Source organism: Podarcis liolepis (genome assembly GCF_965112155.1).
Source record: "Podarcis liolepis genome assembly, chromosome: 7".
In the NCBI taxonomy this organism is placed as follows: domain Eukaryota; kingdom Metazoa; phylum Chordata; class Lepidosauria; order Squamata; family Lacertidae; genus Podarcis; species Podarcis liolepis.
The window spans coordinates 19449376-19464513 of record NC_139561.1 but is presented as its reverse complement, the minus strand read 5'-3'; the positions used below and the strand labels follow the sequence as shown (position 1 = coordinate 19464513).

The 15138-nt window shown below is 44.7% G+C and overlaps 1 protein-coding gene and 1 long non-coding RNA gene across 3 annotated transcripts in view; one reads left to right on the top strand and one right to left on the bottom strand.

Moving 5' to 3' along the window:
* The window catches only part of TMEM201 (transmembrane protein 201), a 44460-nt gene that overhangs the window by 3701 nt on the left and 25621 nt on the right, over positions 1-15138 (top strand). The window contains exons 2-6 of one of the 2 annotated variants that reach the window (XM_083513022.1): positions 2632-2922; positions 7048-7168; positions 10182-10376; positions 13037-13213; positions 14498-14898. In XM_083513022.1, coding sequence (XP_083369148.1) covers positions 7064-7168; positions 10182-10376; positions 13037-13213; positions 14498-14898 — 878 coding nt within the window. In that variant the 5' untranslated portion in view covers positions 2632-2922; positions 7048-7063. The remainder of the gene's footprint in view (positions 1-2631; positions 2923-7047; positions 7169-10181; positions 10377-13036; positions 13214-14497; positions 14899-15138) is intronic. The other variant, XM_083513021.1, reaches the window with a different exon arrangement.
* Positions 5320-7892, bottom strand: LOC310711489. Its single transcript, XR_014528495.1, has 2 exons — positions 7803-7892; positions 5320-5460 (listed from the first exon to the last, which is right to left on the bottom strand). It is a non-coding gene; the product is annotated as an uncharacterized lncRNA (long non-coding RNA).

Genomic DNA, 15138 nt, shown 5'->3' with positions numbered 1-15138 from the left:
TCCAGTCGTGGCCGACTCTGGGGTTGCGGTGCTCATCTCGCTTTATTGGCCGAGGGAGCCGGCGTACAGCTTCCGGGTCATGTGGCCAGCATGACTAAGCCGCTTCTGGTGAACCAGAGCTGCGCATGGGAACGCCGTTTACCTTCCCGCCGGAGCGGTACCTATTTATCTACTTGCACTTTGACGTGCTTTTGAACTGCTAGGTTGGCAGGAGCAGGGACCGAGCAACGGGAGCTCAACCTTCTGATCAGCAAGTCCTAGGCTCTGTGGTTTAACCCACAGTGCCACCTGCGTCCCTTCTCTCTCTGTGTGGAAACACATTATTGAAAGCCACGTCCTCCGCTGTTGCATGTTTCTAATTGAATAAAGTGCCCCCTGAGAACAATTTGGGTCTGTGCATTTAAAAAATTTTATTGTTACAAACCTGTGTTGGTCCTGTGCTAATTCAGCTGTCATTGCTTCCCATGGTGGAGGTGTCAGCACTCGAGGAAGCTAGTAAATCATAAGATAATAATTATTTCCTCACGTTCCCAAGGGCCATATTCCCTTCTGAGGGCCGCATCCTAGTATGGGTGGGGCTAGAGGCAAAAGTGGGCAGGGCAACTGATGTAGTTTCCTCCCCTTTCATCCAGCGGGCTTGTTTCTCTAAACACACCTCCATCCAGGCAGGCAAAATCAGAGTTCAAGGCCACATTCCAGCCAGGCAAGAACACTCAAGGAGGGTGCAGAGCAAGGCTCATGAGGATTCTTGACTTTGGAGAGAGGGGTTCTGAGGACCAGATCATGCCACCTGGAGGGGCCACCCTTTGCATACATGATAGATTACAGGCTTTACAACAGCCCTGTAAGGTGGAATGGTAGCATAGGTAGGTTGGAGGCTGAAAGGGAGAGCGGTGACTTTGAATGAAGTTCCCCTTCCGTCTACTCAAAAGGAGGTCCGTTGATTGTTAGTCACGATGGCTGGGCTGTCCCTCCACAGTCAGAGGTAGCAATGTTTTTGAATGCCAGTTGCTGGAAACTGGAGGGGAGAGGGCTCTTGTGCTAGGGTCCTGTTTTTGCTGGTTTCTCACAGGCATCTGGTTGGCCGCTGTGAGAACATGATGCTGGGCTAGCCACCAACCTGGGCTCTCAGAATGGAAATTTCAAAGAATTCTAGCAAAGCAGAGCTTATTTTGTTTTCAGTCTCAAGCAGATGCTGCAGGTGAGCATTAACATTCCTGTTGTTTGACTAGGAGAATGATTAGAGGAGGCAGGCAAAAAACACACAAGTGAATGGTTTTTTTCATCAATTGCAGGCAAAGGATCAGCCTTGAGAATGTCTCTCTGGTGGAATGTGAGGAATGCCTTTCGTTTGGGGAGGAGGTCTTGTACAGCCGCTTTTCTCCATCTTCCTCCAGGGGTCATGATGACCGGACACGGCCTGAGCAGAATTTAGGAAGAACATTTTAAAATGTCCACTGCCCCTTTTTTGTGGCAAGTTAATGACTGCTGTCTTGCACTGCAACAGTGGCCCCCAAAGTTTTAATTCTTAAAATGCACCCCACCCCCGATTTTATTTTATTTTTTTAAAAAAACACCACTTCTGGAATCATGTTACTGTTGCCTCTTAAATCTGGAAAAATAGGTTTCTGTGTATTTCTCCATGAATTGTTATTTTGGACATGCAGAGGTGCAGTGGATACTCTTCTCTGGGTGTAGCTGATTCTGGCAATGAAAGGTTACCCTCCCAACAGCCTTTTCAGATAGGCTAAGTGACAGCTTGATTTGTCCAAGGACCCCCATTGAGCTTCATGGCTGTGCAGTGTATTTCCCTTATCCAGGATACATCTGACTTTGTTATTCATCATCTACGCTGCCTGCAAGTTTTCGTTGAACTTCTGTGTTCTGGCCCTTAAATTTTGGCTCCCTGCTTGGGCTTTGTGGCCCAGTAATCAGGCCCAGCCTTCGTAGTTTTGAGTAACTTTGGAATGCCGTTTGTGGGGCAAGCAGCTTTCCCCAGATAAGAGTTTAATGTTTCTTTTATCAGCGCCTTTGCCTTTCTGCAGAGTGTCCTTGAATTGTGATAAAACTCATTGCTTTTCTGGTTATAAAAATGGGTGTAGCTCTCTGGCTTTTGCATGACTGGAATATAAGCTTACTTTGCAAAGGGAAGAGTCACATCCCTTAACTGCTCACCTCTGCCTCTGGCATGTGGCCCCCAGAAGGTTACTAACAAGGGAATGTGGCCCTCAGGCTGGAAAAAAGTTCCCCCTTCCTTGTTCTAAGATATGTGGTTCGCTGGGGGTTCATTGCATGTGGGGAGGGGATGCTGACTTCAGCTTTAAGGAAAAAATAATGTGAGGCATTGGTCTATCAATGGTTATTGCTTATATTGATGAAACAGAACCTCCATATACAAAGGCAGCATACCTCAGAACCCCATGTGCTGGTAACAGATGCAGGTGTGTAGTAAACACTATGCAATGCTCCTGAATTTCTTGCCCTCTCCTAGACAACATGCTTGAGCAGACAGATTTGCAGGGCCTGTGATTTGCCTGATAATCTCCATCTTGTTCAGACCAGCCACCCCCTTCTGCATTTTCTTGATCTAAAACAGCATTGTTTTTGTTCTTAATGCATCTGTGGCCCCAGATAGAGTAGGATCACGGAAATGGTGCCATGAGATTATCGCTTCTTCGTCTGAGAAAGGCACAAGCTGATGAAATCTCCACGCTTCTCCCAGTTTGCCTGAAATGAAAGGATTGCCATTCACCCTTCATTTGAGGAAGCAGAAGGCACAAGAGAGCTGAGTAGGGGCATCTGGAGCCAGAATGGCTGATAAGGCTTGACCTCCGTGGAAACTCTTGATTGGGCCTGTTTGTTGCTTTCTGCTATTTATGAGGAAGAAAAGCCATCTCTCGGACAGCTTTCATGTAGAATCCAGTAAGATTGGCTACCGCTGTCCTGGATTTTGCTGTTGTGGTGCCTTCTAGATGTTATCAGACTCCTTTGCATCAGCCCTGAGCAGTGTTAGAAACTCAGATATATAAGCTAGGCACCAAGTGGCTTCTTAAACCAGGGTTACAGTCAACCAAAATGGAACACCTAGTTGTCCTTTTTGGGCCAGACGGCTCAAAGGTCATTTTTCCCCATGTGACTTTGGGGTTCCTGAAATTCATTCTGATTGTGCAGATAAAATATAATGGCTAGAATTCCACAGGATGTGTCTGAAAATGGTCATGCTGCAAGGATCTCCAGGTGGGGGAGACATCAAGTGCCATCCTGGCACCCGGGCACCTGGTAGCCAGGTGCAAAGTGTGCTGGGTGAATTTAGATTGCCGGCCCTGACCATTATCCATTCTGGCTGGAGCTGATGAGCATTGGAGTCCAGCAGTATATAGTGGTACCTTGGGTTAAGAACTTAATTTGTTCTGGAGGTCCGTTCTTAACCTGAGGTACCACTTTAGCTAATGGGACCTCCTGCTGCCGCCGCACGATTTCTGTTCTCATCCTGAAGCAAAGTTCTTAACCCAAGGTACTGTTTCTGAGTTAGCGGAGTCTGTAACCTGCAGCGTCTATAACCCGAGGTACCATGAATATATAATATTCATTAAGTGCCCTAAGGTCCCAATTTAAACACAGTGTTAAAAACAGTTAAAAACAACTTGCTGTTGCAAAAATAAGGTGGGTCCTAAAAGTGGACATCACGAGTGTCAAAAGCTCAGGGTTAAGAGGTGTGAATATATACACATATACATACACTGTTTAGCCCTTCTTAAAATAAGTTTTTAAAATAGTTCAAGTAAATTAAGTTGATTATTGTTACTGATGCTAAAAGGTGCCCCCTTCTGATAGATTGGTTGTCAGGTTTTAAAGAAAAGTTAAGAGAGCGAGTGTGGTGTTCTCTCCTTTGAGTCTCAGGGAGAGGAGGAAGAATACCTCTTCTAAAACAATGCCGCCTGTGGCAAAAAGGGATCTGTTATTTGTGACTCCTGCAATGCTGGGAGTTGGGACTAGATGACCCTTGGGATCCCTCCCAACTCCACAATTCTGTGCGCCCTAATGAAAATAGTTTGTTAATTAATTCCAAGAAAGAAGGGTCTGTGACGCCCAAGCCTGCTGGTTGAGGACATGAGACCAGGCAGGAGGTATGCTTGGCTTGCATTGCAGCAGATGGCTGTCCCAAGCGTTCCTTTGGCCCCTGTTTGCATCAGCTGGGCCTTTGTGCTCTGTGGTGCTTCCGACAGCTGTAGTTCAAAGGAGCCCTTGTGCTGAAGTCATGTGGAAACAGATGGTGGAGAGGTGTGTTGGGTAAGGGGAGCAGAATTCCCATCTCGGGCAGCTGTGAATGGCGGAATTTGAAGTCTTGTTTTGCCTGGAGCAATACCGGGCACTATATTATTGCTACTACTGTTGTTGTATTTATTTATATCCCGCTTTCCACCCAGATCCGGACTCAAGGCGACTGACACAGAATAAAACAACATGGTGATGATGATGATGATGATAATAATAATAATAATAAATTCTGCACCGTCCTTCATCTGAGGATCACAGGGTGCTTTGCCATGTAAAAACACAAAAATATATAACGTAGTAACAAACAATACCATCCCATCCTGCACACACAGTTTAAAAGGCCATAGGCTGTTTAATTAGCCAAAGGCCTAGGAGAAAAGGAATGTTTTTTGCCTGGCGGCTAAAGAAACGTAGCAAAGATGCCTTGGGGAATACCTTAGCCGCAGACACACTTTGGGTGGGAGCAACTAGATGGCAGCTTTTTAGAAAATGTATTATACTTTAAACACAAGATTATGAACTGACCTGGACCCTGCAATTATAATCTGAGGCTCCTCTTCATGAGAGGTCAAAACAGAAAGCTAGAAGCATATAAAAGATAAAACTAATTGATCTCTAATAAAATTTTAAAAATATATAAAGAAAACAAATCTATTAAAATACAATTAAAACAGCACAGCCCTATTAAAGGCCCTTTCTTAAAAAACCAGTCAATTCCCAAAGGCCTTTTGGAATGAGACAGTCTTTATCTGCCAGTCAAAGGACAACAAGGAGGGAGCCTGTTGAGCTTCTCTAGGAAGGGAGTTCCAGAGTCTGGGAGCAGCCACCGGGAAGGCCCTTTTCCACATCAACACCAAGTGTGCACATGGTGGCGGCACTGAAGATCACACAGCCCAAGCGGGTTCATATGGGAGAATATGGTCATCCTGATAGACTGGGCCTAAACTCTGTTGGGCTTTGTAAGTCACTAGCAGCACTTTGAGTTTATAGAGAGGAAAGCTGTGCTGATGCAATAACTAACTGGCATTTGGGTCACCCATAATTTTTATTTTGCACAGCTTGGCTCTGCATATGCACAGACCCAAATACAAAACACATGCCCCCTACTTAAACGGGGCATTTCTTGTGCTCCTGTCTGAGATGGCTTGTTCACATGAGTCAAGTCACCCACTTCTGTAGCTGCTGTGAAATAAAAGACCTTTATCATTATTTTATATACACACACAAGCTAGGCTTCTAAGCACACTTTTCAAGCACCGAGGCACCATGGCCCAAAGTTTAATAAAAGAAATCCCATGCACCTAATTAAAAGGAACACTAAAACAGTCCCATCAAAAATATGAACACTCACAGCTAAGATATGCAATTTAAAAATTCCATTATATATATAACAATCCAAGGTAAAATTATGCAGTATAAAAGTCATTTTGAAACAACACAGCAATTAAAACAGGTTGAGTGAGCAAGGGAATGTCTGTGTGAACAAGTCTGTCTTCAAAAGCCTGTTCTTAGACCTTTGCTTATCTTTTTTTAAAGAAACAAAGCAAATGAATCGCCCTCTATCCAAAAGGGTTAAGCCCCAACAGCTGCTCATTTTGATGGCAAGTGTTTCATTCCAGTGCATAGACAGGCAATCCTTTTCTATTGAAGTTCTGCTTTTCACTTGTGGCTCTGCACACTTAATGTTTACAGCTGCCCCGTTAAGCTCTCTGGCTTCGGGCAGCGAATTCTTCCCTTCCCAGAAAAATATGATGGGGAAATCCCGGCCATGAGCCCAGGCCTCCCTGGATTGGACATCTCCAGCTTTTCCATTTTCAGGGTCTCCATCTTACTTTTCTTTTTTGGCGAAAAAGGGGAAAATTTGGTCTGTTGCCTGGTAAAGAGAGGTGGGAGGATCTTGTGGTTGCAGTACTGTCCCGAATTGCTTCCAGGTCAACCTGCAAGTGTTTCTGGGGGTATGCCAAGCAACCGCAAGGTGCTTGCTTCGGTAACCCTAGAAGTTGAGGTCTTCTAACTGCTTGCTGATGCTCAAAGGGATGCCCTGTGTTTGCTGTGTACCATGGTGGAGGTTGAAGCAAATTGAGGTTGCCTAGCAACCACAGGACATGACCTTTGAAAGCCTGCAGGAAGTGATTAGAAGGCAGTGTCGTGTGGCTGCTAGACAACCACTATTACTATTACTATTACTATTCTTATTCTTATTCTTATTAATAAAATCTTTAATCTCATTTTCTTCCCCCACCAGGTGGGCCTAAAGCAATTCCCGCTGTTAAAAAAAGCAAAACATCAACAGCATACCTTTGAGCAGGAATTAAAAGTTTGTATCTTAACTAGGTCCTACTCAGAGTAGGCCCGTTTGAAAATAAGGAACCCAAGTTAGTCATGCCTGTTAACTTTAAGATGGGTCTACTCTGAGGAGGACTAGCTTTTGGTTAATGGCCATGAGTAACATTAGGTCCGTTTGAGGAGAATGTAGTTGGGTTTGGCCTAATTTGCATATAAACAAGCGTCTAAAAAGAGTATATCAAACTGCGGGTATTATTATATGATTCTCTAAGCCAAGGGTGGGGAATCTCAGGCAAATGAGACTAATGTGGCCCTCGAGGCTGCTCTTGTCTGGCCCTCGGAAATCTCTCCAGAACCCTCCCCGGCCCTGCTTCATAACTTCCTTGCTATGTTTTTGCCTGACTGAAATGTGTCACATTGGGCCTCCTCCTCCCAGGGCCCAGTGTGATGTATATATATATTTTTTAATGCTGTTCCCCACAGGAAGAAACCCACCCACATGACCGTGAATTGCTGGTTCTGCAACCAGGACACCGTGGTTCCGTACGGGAACCGGAACTGTTGGGATTGCCCCAACTGTGAGCAGTACAATGGCTTCCAAGAGGTATGTTTCAAGAGTGGCACCTCGTAAAGCCTCTATGACGAGATGAAATGGCGGTCAAGGGCCAAAGCAAGCTGGGTTGCCTCCAACTGAGGCCACATTCACATCATGTGTTTAAAGCGCTATGATACCACTTTAAACCATCATGGCTCTCCCCCCCCCCCAATTTTTTAAATATAGTTTGTTAAATGTGCTGAGAGCTGTTAGGAGGTCTCCTGTTCCCCTCATGGAGCTACAATTCCCAGCATTCTGGGAATTATAACTGTGAGGAAAATAGGGTCTCTTAAGCACCCTTTACCCTTAATAAACTACAGTTCCCAGGATTTTTTGCCTAGGGGGACCATGACTGTTAAAGTGCAGTAATAGCGCTTTAAATATATGGTGTGAATGTGGCCTAAGTTTTGCTCCAGAGTAGACCCATGGAAATTAATGGCCCTAAGTTAGTCACGGTCATTGCTTCCAGTGAGTCTGCTCTTGAGTAGGGCTAGCCTTGGGTACAAACCCAGTGCCAACTCATGTACATATATCTGTTCGATATTGGTGTGTATTAATTTATGAATCCCCTTTTACATCTATCTATCTATCTATCTATCTATCTATCTATATCTATCTTAATTTCATTACATTTATATCCCACCTTTTTTCTCCCGAGAGGAGCTCAAGATAGTGCACACACACTTCTCCCCGTCTCCGTTTCATCCTCACAGCATCCCTGTGAGGTAGGCAAGGCTGAGTTCACCTGACCCCATCTGTATATGCTTGCTGTGCCTCTTCATTCTGCAGAATGTTACAAGGCGCCACATAATATTCATTCTGCATTTATAAGGAATCCATCCTTTAGCGTGGCAACACCCACACTTTGGAACTCCCTGCCTATTGAAACCAGGGAGGCGCCTTCACTGCACTCTTTTTTGTTTGTTTGTTTGTTTAGGCCAGCCTACCCATAAATGATTTTACCTTCCTAAAATCTGGATTTTAGGTTATCATTGATTTTAATTATTATTCTTTATTGAATTTATATACCTCCTTATACCTGGGGGTCTCAGAGCGGTTTACAGAACAAAATCAGATCTAAAACCACAAAATACATAATAAAAATAAAAACAACAACCCAATAGCCCCTCCTCACAAAAAAACAACAACACATTTTAAAAGGGCATAGGGTGTAAATCAGATCAACCAAAGGCCTGGTTAAAAAGGAATGTTTTTGCCTGGTGCCTAAAGGTGTATAATGAAGGCGCCAGGCAAACTTCCCAGGGGAGAGCATTCCACAGACGGGGAGCCACTGCAGAGAAGGCCCTGTTCTCTTGTTGCCATGCTCCGGACCTCTCCAGGAGGAGGCACAAGATAATTATTTTTGAAGATTTTAAATAGTTGCTTTTGATGGATCATTTCATTGTGTTAATTCATTTTGTAAACCACTTTGAATCTCTCTGGGTGTTTTTTTTACAATCAAGAGGTATAATACTGTATACATTTTATGAAGTTAAATCCATCTGTACTTCACACATTACTGTGAATTGGTTCCTCAAATAATCTCTGGTACAATTTTTATCCATCTTCCATACAAGAGAAGCGGACTGTTGCCCTCTCACTCGGTTCTACTTTAATTGGATCTCGCCAGTTTTCCCGTAGGTCCTCCGGTTGGCGAGACTCATGAAACCAAATGCCCCAGTTACTCTTATGAATTGACTTTGAAAGATCCCTACTGGATCATCAGATCAGAAGGCCCACCTAGTCCAGCATCCTCAAAGTGGCCAACCAGGTGCCTATGGAAAGCCCATAAGCAGGGCAGTGGTGCACTCCGCACTTGAGAACCACAGCAACTGGTTTTCAGAAGTTTACCGCCTCTAGCCCTGGAGGGTAGTACACAGCTGTCATGGCAAGTAACCACCAATAACCCTGGCAGTGAGAGTTGCTAGGACTTTAATTAAGGTTTGTTTTGTGGCATACCACTTGTGGGTTTTCCAAACCACGAGCCTGGGTTTGGCCGTGATGCTAAACCCAACTGTTTCTTGGCTCACAATAGCAAGAGGAGCAAAGAAGAAGGGCGGGTTATAAACTTAAAACAATAATTTGAAATGGTAATAAATAACTTCCCAACGTTGCTTTTGTTGGCCATTAAAAATGAAGAGTATCTCAGGGTGCAGATAAATCTATGGATTTTGCCGCCATTTGTTACTTTCGTGGCTGGCCAATCACAGGAATGACAAGTCCCAATGAAATACAGCTTAGTTTTGCATTCATAATATTTTGTATTTCTTTTATCCCCCCCCCCCCAATTATTTTTATTGATTTTCCAATTTTTAACCCAATTATACAGATTTCTGGGTCTTCTTAAGAGCTTGGTGCCCATGGGAAGGTCCCTAACCATAGGACCAGGGGGAAACTCTGGCCCTCCAGATGTTGTTGGGGCTGGAGTTCCATTTGACAACAGCAAGAAACAGTATCTTCATCTCAGTATTGTGGAATGCTCTGCCGGTAGAGATTCAGCAGGTGCCTTCTGTCACAACTTTTAAATGCCTGCCGAAAACGTATATTCTATTAGGCTTATGCAGGCAGTTAAGAATCCATCTTTTCATTGTAGGTAGCTGATTTCTGATTTTAACTCTTTAATGTGTTTTTTATTGTATGGTGGCCCACAAAAGGGCCTTCTCTGTGGCAGCCCCTAAACTGTGGAGCTCCCTCCCCACAGAGGTGCATCTGTCACCTTCATTATACAGCTTTTGACATTTGAGGTGTAAATTTTTAGGACCTTCCTTATTTCTGTAACTGTTGCTTTAAAGTGTTTGTAATATTGTGCTCTAATGTTGTGTGTTAATGTAACCTGCCCTGGAACCACAGGCTGCAGGTAATAAAAATTTAAGCAGTGTACAATTGTTGTGAACTGCTCCAATAAAAAAAAATGAATAGCAGTGTATAGATATTTTTATGAATAAATAAAATTAAAATGTTGTAGAGCAGCAGGAAGGAGACTGGAGTAACCAATGCCTCCCCTTTTGATCCCTCTTGGCAGAATGGAGATTACAACAAGCCGATCCCAGCTCAGTACATGGAGCATCTGAACCACGTTGTCTCTGGGGCCGGCGCCTTCTACGACCCCACCAAGCCCCAGCAGTGGGTGAGCAGCCAGGTCCTTCTCTGTAGGAAGTGCAACAACCATCAGACCACGAAGATTAAGCAGCTGGCATCCTTCACTCCCCGGGAGGAGGTATGAACTGATCTCGGGACTCAGAGCAGCCCTTCATTTTAAGGTTCTGGTACTTAACCTTCCCTAGGGCCATAAACCCACAGAAGGGGAAGCTCGACCCAGGAGGCAAATGCGACCCTCTGGATCTTAGGAAACGAACCTTTTGTGGTTGTTTACATCGTTCTATTTCATGTACACACCATACTTTTAAATGTATACATTTAACGTCCCCGCCAAAAATTGTGGGAGCTGTAGTTTGTGCGTGATTACTTTCATGGAAAACTTATAATTCAGCAACCAATTAAAATAAAAAGGAAACAACACAATTGCATTAAAATTACACATAAAAGGGTGCAGCTTTACATTGCTGCATTCACACTCCCTCGGAAAAATAATTATTACTGATATTGGGGTGGAGGTAGCAACATGACCTTTCCTTGCTTTTCTTTTTTCCTAAATATTTGCTTTGTTAATAACTATCAAGATGTTCTTCATCAATGTCTTATGGTTGAAAAGTTTCTAAGAACTCCACAAAGAGTAGCCCATTTCACAGGAGTCTTTTGAATATTGTTATCATTTTGTCTAAAAAGAATTTTAGTTTATGAATCTAAACTCTGACTGCATACATCTGCACCATACATTTTGAGCTTCCCCTACCAAAAAAATAAAAAATAAAAAAATCTTAGGGAATGTGTTCTTCCTGTCAGAGCTGCAATTCTCCGCACACTTGAACTACAGTTCCCAGGACTCTTGGGGAGGGAGAAAGCCATGTTCTTTAAATGCATGATGTGTATACAGCCACAGTCTGAATTCGCAATGCCCTGCAAGTGTCTTCTGCTGCTGCCTTGTCGTCCTACCCCCTTTTGTCTCTATTAACCCCCCCCCCCCCCCGCTTTCATGTGTTACTGCCTTCCCCACTCCAGGTGGTGACATCTTTGAAAATGCCTGCCCCACTTATTTCAGGTGTCATGGCAACCAGGATAGCAATGGCAAGACACAGGCCGGCTTTCCCCATCCATGACTTAACACAAGAAGCTTTTTGTCTGGTTGGAGTGTGCCTTGAGGGAAAGTGAGCTTGCATGGCTAAGCACATGGGGAACCTTTCCCCCCTTAGTTGAGTTTCTGGGGGACGTATGATTGAGAGGGAACTGAATCTAATGCTGGTAGTTCTTAGGCCACGTTCACACAACACATTTTAAAGCACTATGATAATAATAATAATATAATTTATTATTTATACCCCGCCCATCTGACTGGGTTTCCCCAGCCACTCTGGGCGGCTTCCAACCGAATAATAAAAACAATACAGCACCAGACATTAAAAACTTCCCTAAACAGGGCCGCCTTCAGTTGTATTTTAAAAGTAAAATTGTTGTTTATTTCCTTGACATCTGCTGGGAGGGCGTTCCACAGGGTAGGCGCCACTACTGCTTTAAACAGCTGTAGCTTCCCCCAAAGAATCTATTTGTTAAGGGAGTTGAGAGTTGTTAGGAGACCCCCGTTCCCCTCACAGAGCAAAAATTCCCAGAGTTCCTCGGGAAGAGGGTTTTATGGTTAAGCCATTCTGGGAATTGTCCCTCTGGGAGGGGAATAGGAGCCTCTTAACAGCACTTAGAACTCTTTAACAAGTAACAGCTCCCATAATTCTTTGGGAGAAACCATGGCTGTTCCAAGTGGTATCATAGTGCTTTAAATGTGTGGTCTGAATGGGGTCATGCTTGTGACTTGGTAGAATGTTGCTCCCTATGTTGTATACAATAAGACCCAGCAGAAAAATATTGATCCGTCAGTGAAATTTAAAATGGCCCAGGACAGTGGTTCACAAACTTTTTCTCTGGGCCACACTTTCAGAATAAAAATTTGCTCGTACCACCCTGAATTTTTTTATTGATAAGAAATACATTGGAAAACAAAAAGAAACAACTCCTAGCCCTGACTGATTTATAACATGGAACACAACTACTTCATAACATGACTATAGGACATCCAGAAAATATAAATCAATGCAGCTACATAAGAATATAGATTATTCCCAGAATATAATTATAAACGAGCCTCTTACGTATGTATCATAATAATGTATACATGAAATTCATACTTATTTAGTCATGTTCTGGACCACAACTAGGAATGTCCTCAAGTTTCACTTGATACTCTTGCTTTCTTCTTGAAAAGATAGCTGTCCCTTTTCTGCAAGAAAATAATATTTTTATACTATACCATACTTCACTACACTGAAATATTCAAATGTTTCCTTGAGTGTCTTTGAATCTCTCTGCCACACCAATGTGGTGTGCCACACCTTTTGAGAACCACTGGCCTAGGAGTTTAAAAAGCCTGGGAGGGTGAGGATCAAGGCTTTATTTTCCAGTCGGAACTCACCAGAACTCAGTTCCAGCACCTCCCAGGTGGGCGCCATTGCCACTATAAGAGAACAAGGGAGGCATTCATGGTGAGTTCTGGCACCTTGTTCTAGAAAAATAGCACTGGTGAGGATGATTTCTGCCTGGTACCGATGTTCCTCTCTTCTGCTTTGTCTCTAACAATGAAGTAGCAGAGATGCTCATGAAATGGGAGCATGTGTCTGGTGCTCTTTTTCTGGTGGGGATTGAAGCCGGAAGTGTCTCGGCATGCACACCACCTCCTGTCCCAGCTAAGCTTCTGCTCCTTCTTCCGGGCAGGGCAAGTACGACGAGGAGATTGAGGTGTACAAGCATCACCTGGAGCAGACCTACAAGCTGTGCCGCCCTTGCCAGGCCGCAGTGGAGTACTACATCAAGCACCAGAACCGGCAGCTCCGCGCCCTGCTGCTTCGGCACCACTTCAGCCACCGGAAGACAGACAAGACCTACATGCAGGTGAGGGAGAAGGAACAGGAAGGAACGGCTGTTGATTGGGGGTGGGCGGGGCATAGCACTTGGGCAGGAAGTGACAGCTGTTCATTGGGCAGGGCATCATGTTTGGATGGGCTGTGGGAGCAACAAGTGCTGAACCCAGAAGAGGATGGACACACAGCGATGGTGGAATCTGAATCATGCATTTATTTTTAAATTGCCATATATTTTCTCTTAAGTAGGGCTTTCCCATCCAGCACGCTTTTCTCATTCTCTGTTTCTTTACACCAGGCCTTCTCTCTTCTCCCCGTTTTTCTGCCACTGAATTTTCTCTTGCGCTTATTTTGCCACCCATGTGAAAATTGGACCTAGGGCTGCATGAAATTAGGTGTGAGGCTGCAAGTTGCCATCCATTACGCTACATCACAGTTTAGTACCATATGTGACCTGTTTCCTATGCTATGCCGCAGTTTAGTGTTACATGGGACCTGGGTCATATGCTACATAAGCCCTTCATGGCCTAGGACCCTCGTACCTACGGAACCTCCTCTCCCAGTATGCCCTGCAGAGGACCTTATCCGTAAATAGCAACACCCTAGAGGTCCTGGGCCCTAAGGAAGTCAGATTAGCCTCAACCAGAGCCAGAACCTTTTCAACACGGGCTCCGGCCTGGTGGAATGCTCTATCTCATGAGACCAGGGCCCTGCAGGATCTGATTTCTTTCCGCAGGGCCTGTAAGACAGAGTTGTTCCGCCTGGCCTTTGGCTTGGAATCAACTTGATCCCCTCCCCCTCTTTCCTTTTTCCTTTCTCCTTCTGTGATGGTGACTTCCCTGGCTTTTTTCTGGCCCACGTAGGACCAGTCTGGATAGTTGGCCTTGGTGAAGATTTGACGTTTTCATCCCCAAAAAGTTTTTGATTTGAGTTTCTACTGAAATGAGGCTGCATTTTAATGTTGTACTTTAAGCTTGTTTTTAAGTTGTATTTTAATCATTTGTTTTTATACTTGGTGTTAGCCGCCCTGAGCCTGGTCTTGGCTGGGGAGGGCGGGTTATAAATAAAATTTATTATTATTTTTTATTATTACATCACAGTTTAGCATTACATGCGACTTGTGGGCCACGTAACCTTTCCAGTGGTTTAGAAGCCTACCTAGAATGCAGGCATTTCTTGCCTGTTGGTTCAGAAGTTGCCAAGAGAACCAGCTTGATCCCGCAAAGTTGTGTTCCCTTCCATGTAGGTATAAAGACGACTCACACAGCCCGCGCTGTAATCTTGTGATTCTGAAGGTTCTTCTCTTCCCCTGCAGAGTTTTTATGCTGCGGCTTCGTCCACCACCACAGCCACAACCACACCAGCCCAAGTGATCGCTCTCCGGTTCCTGGCCTTCCTCAGCTGCGTTGTTCTCGTCACGATGGCCTTGTACGGGTCGGGCAACCCGTTCTCCCCTGAACATGCAACTCCTCCTTCTCCGGCAAGCCCTGGGCCAGCGAGGAACGACACTGGCTCATCGCCACCAGCAGTGCCACCACCAGGCAATGGCACTCTCCTGGAAGTCCTCAGCTGGCAGGAAGTGATTCGGCTGTTGCCGGAGCAAGTCGTGGAGACTCTGAGAGTGGCTTGGTCTTACGGGAAGAACCACCAGATTGCGGTGGTCGTCCTTGGTCTTCTGACGTGCTCCTTAGCCATGCTGCTGGCTGGACGGATTAGGTATGGGGGATTTTTGGGTGGGTGTTAATTATTTTATTCATGGCATTTATGTACTACAGTGGTGCCCCGCAAGACGAATGCCTCGCAAGATGGAAAACTCGCTAGACGAAAGAGTTTTCCGTTTTGGAGGTGCTTCGCAAAACGAATCTCCTGTGGGCTTGCTTCGCAAGACGAAAATGTCTTGCGAGTTCCTGCGGGTTTCCCCCCCCCCTTTTTCTAAGCCGCTAAGCCACTTATCAG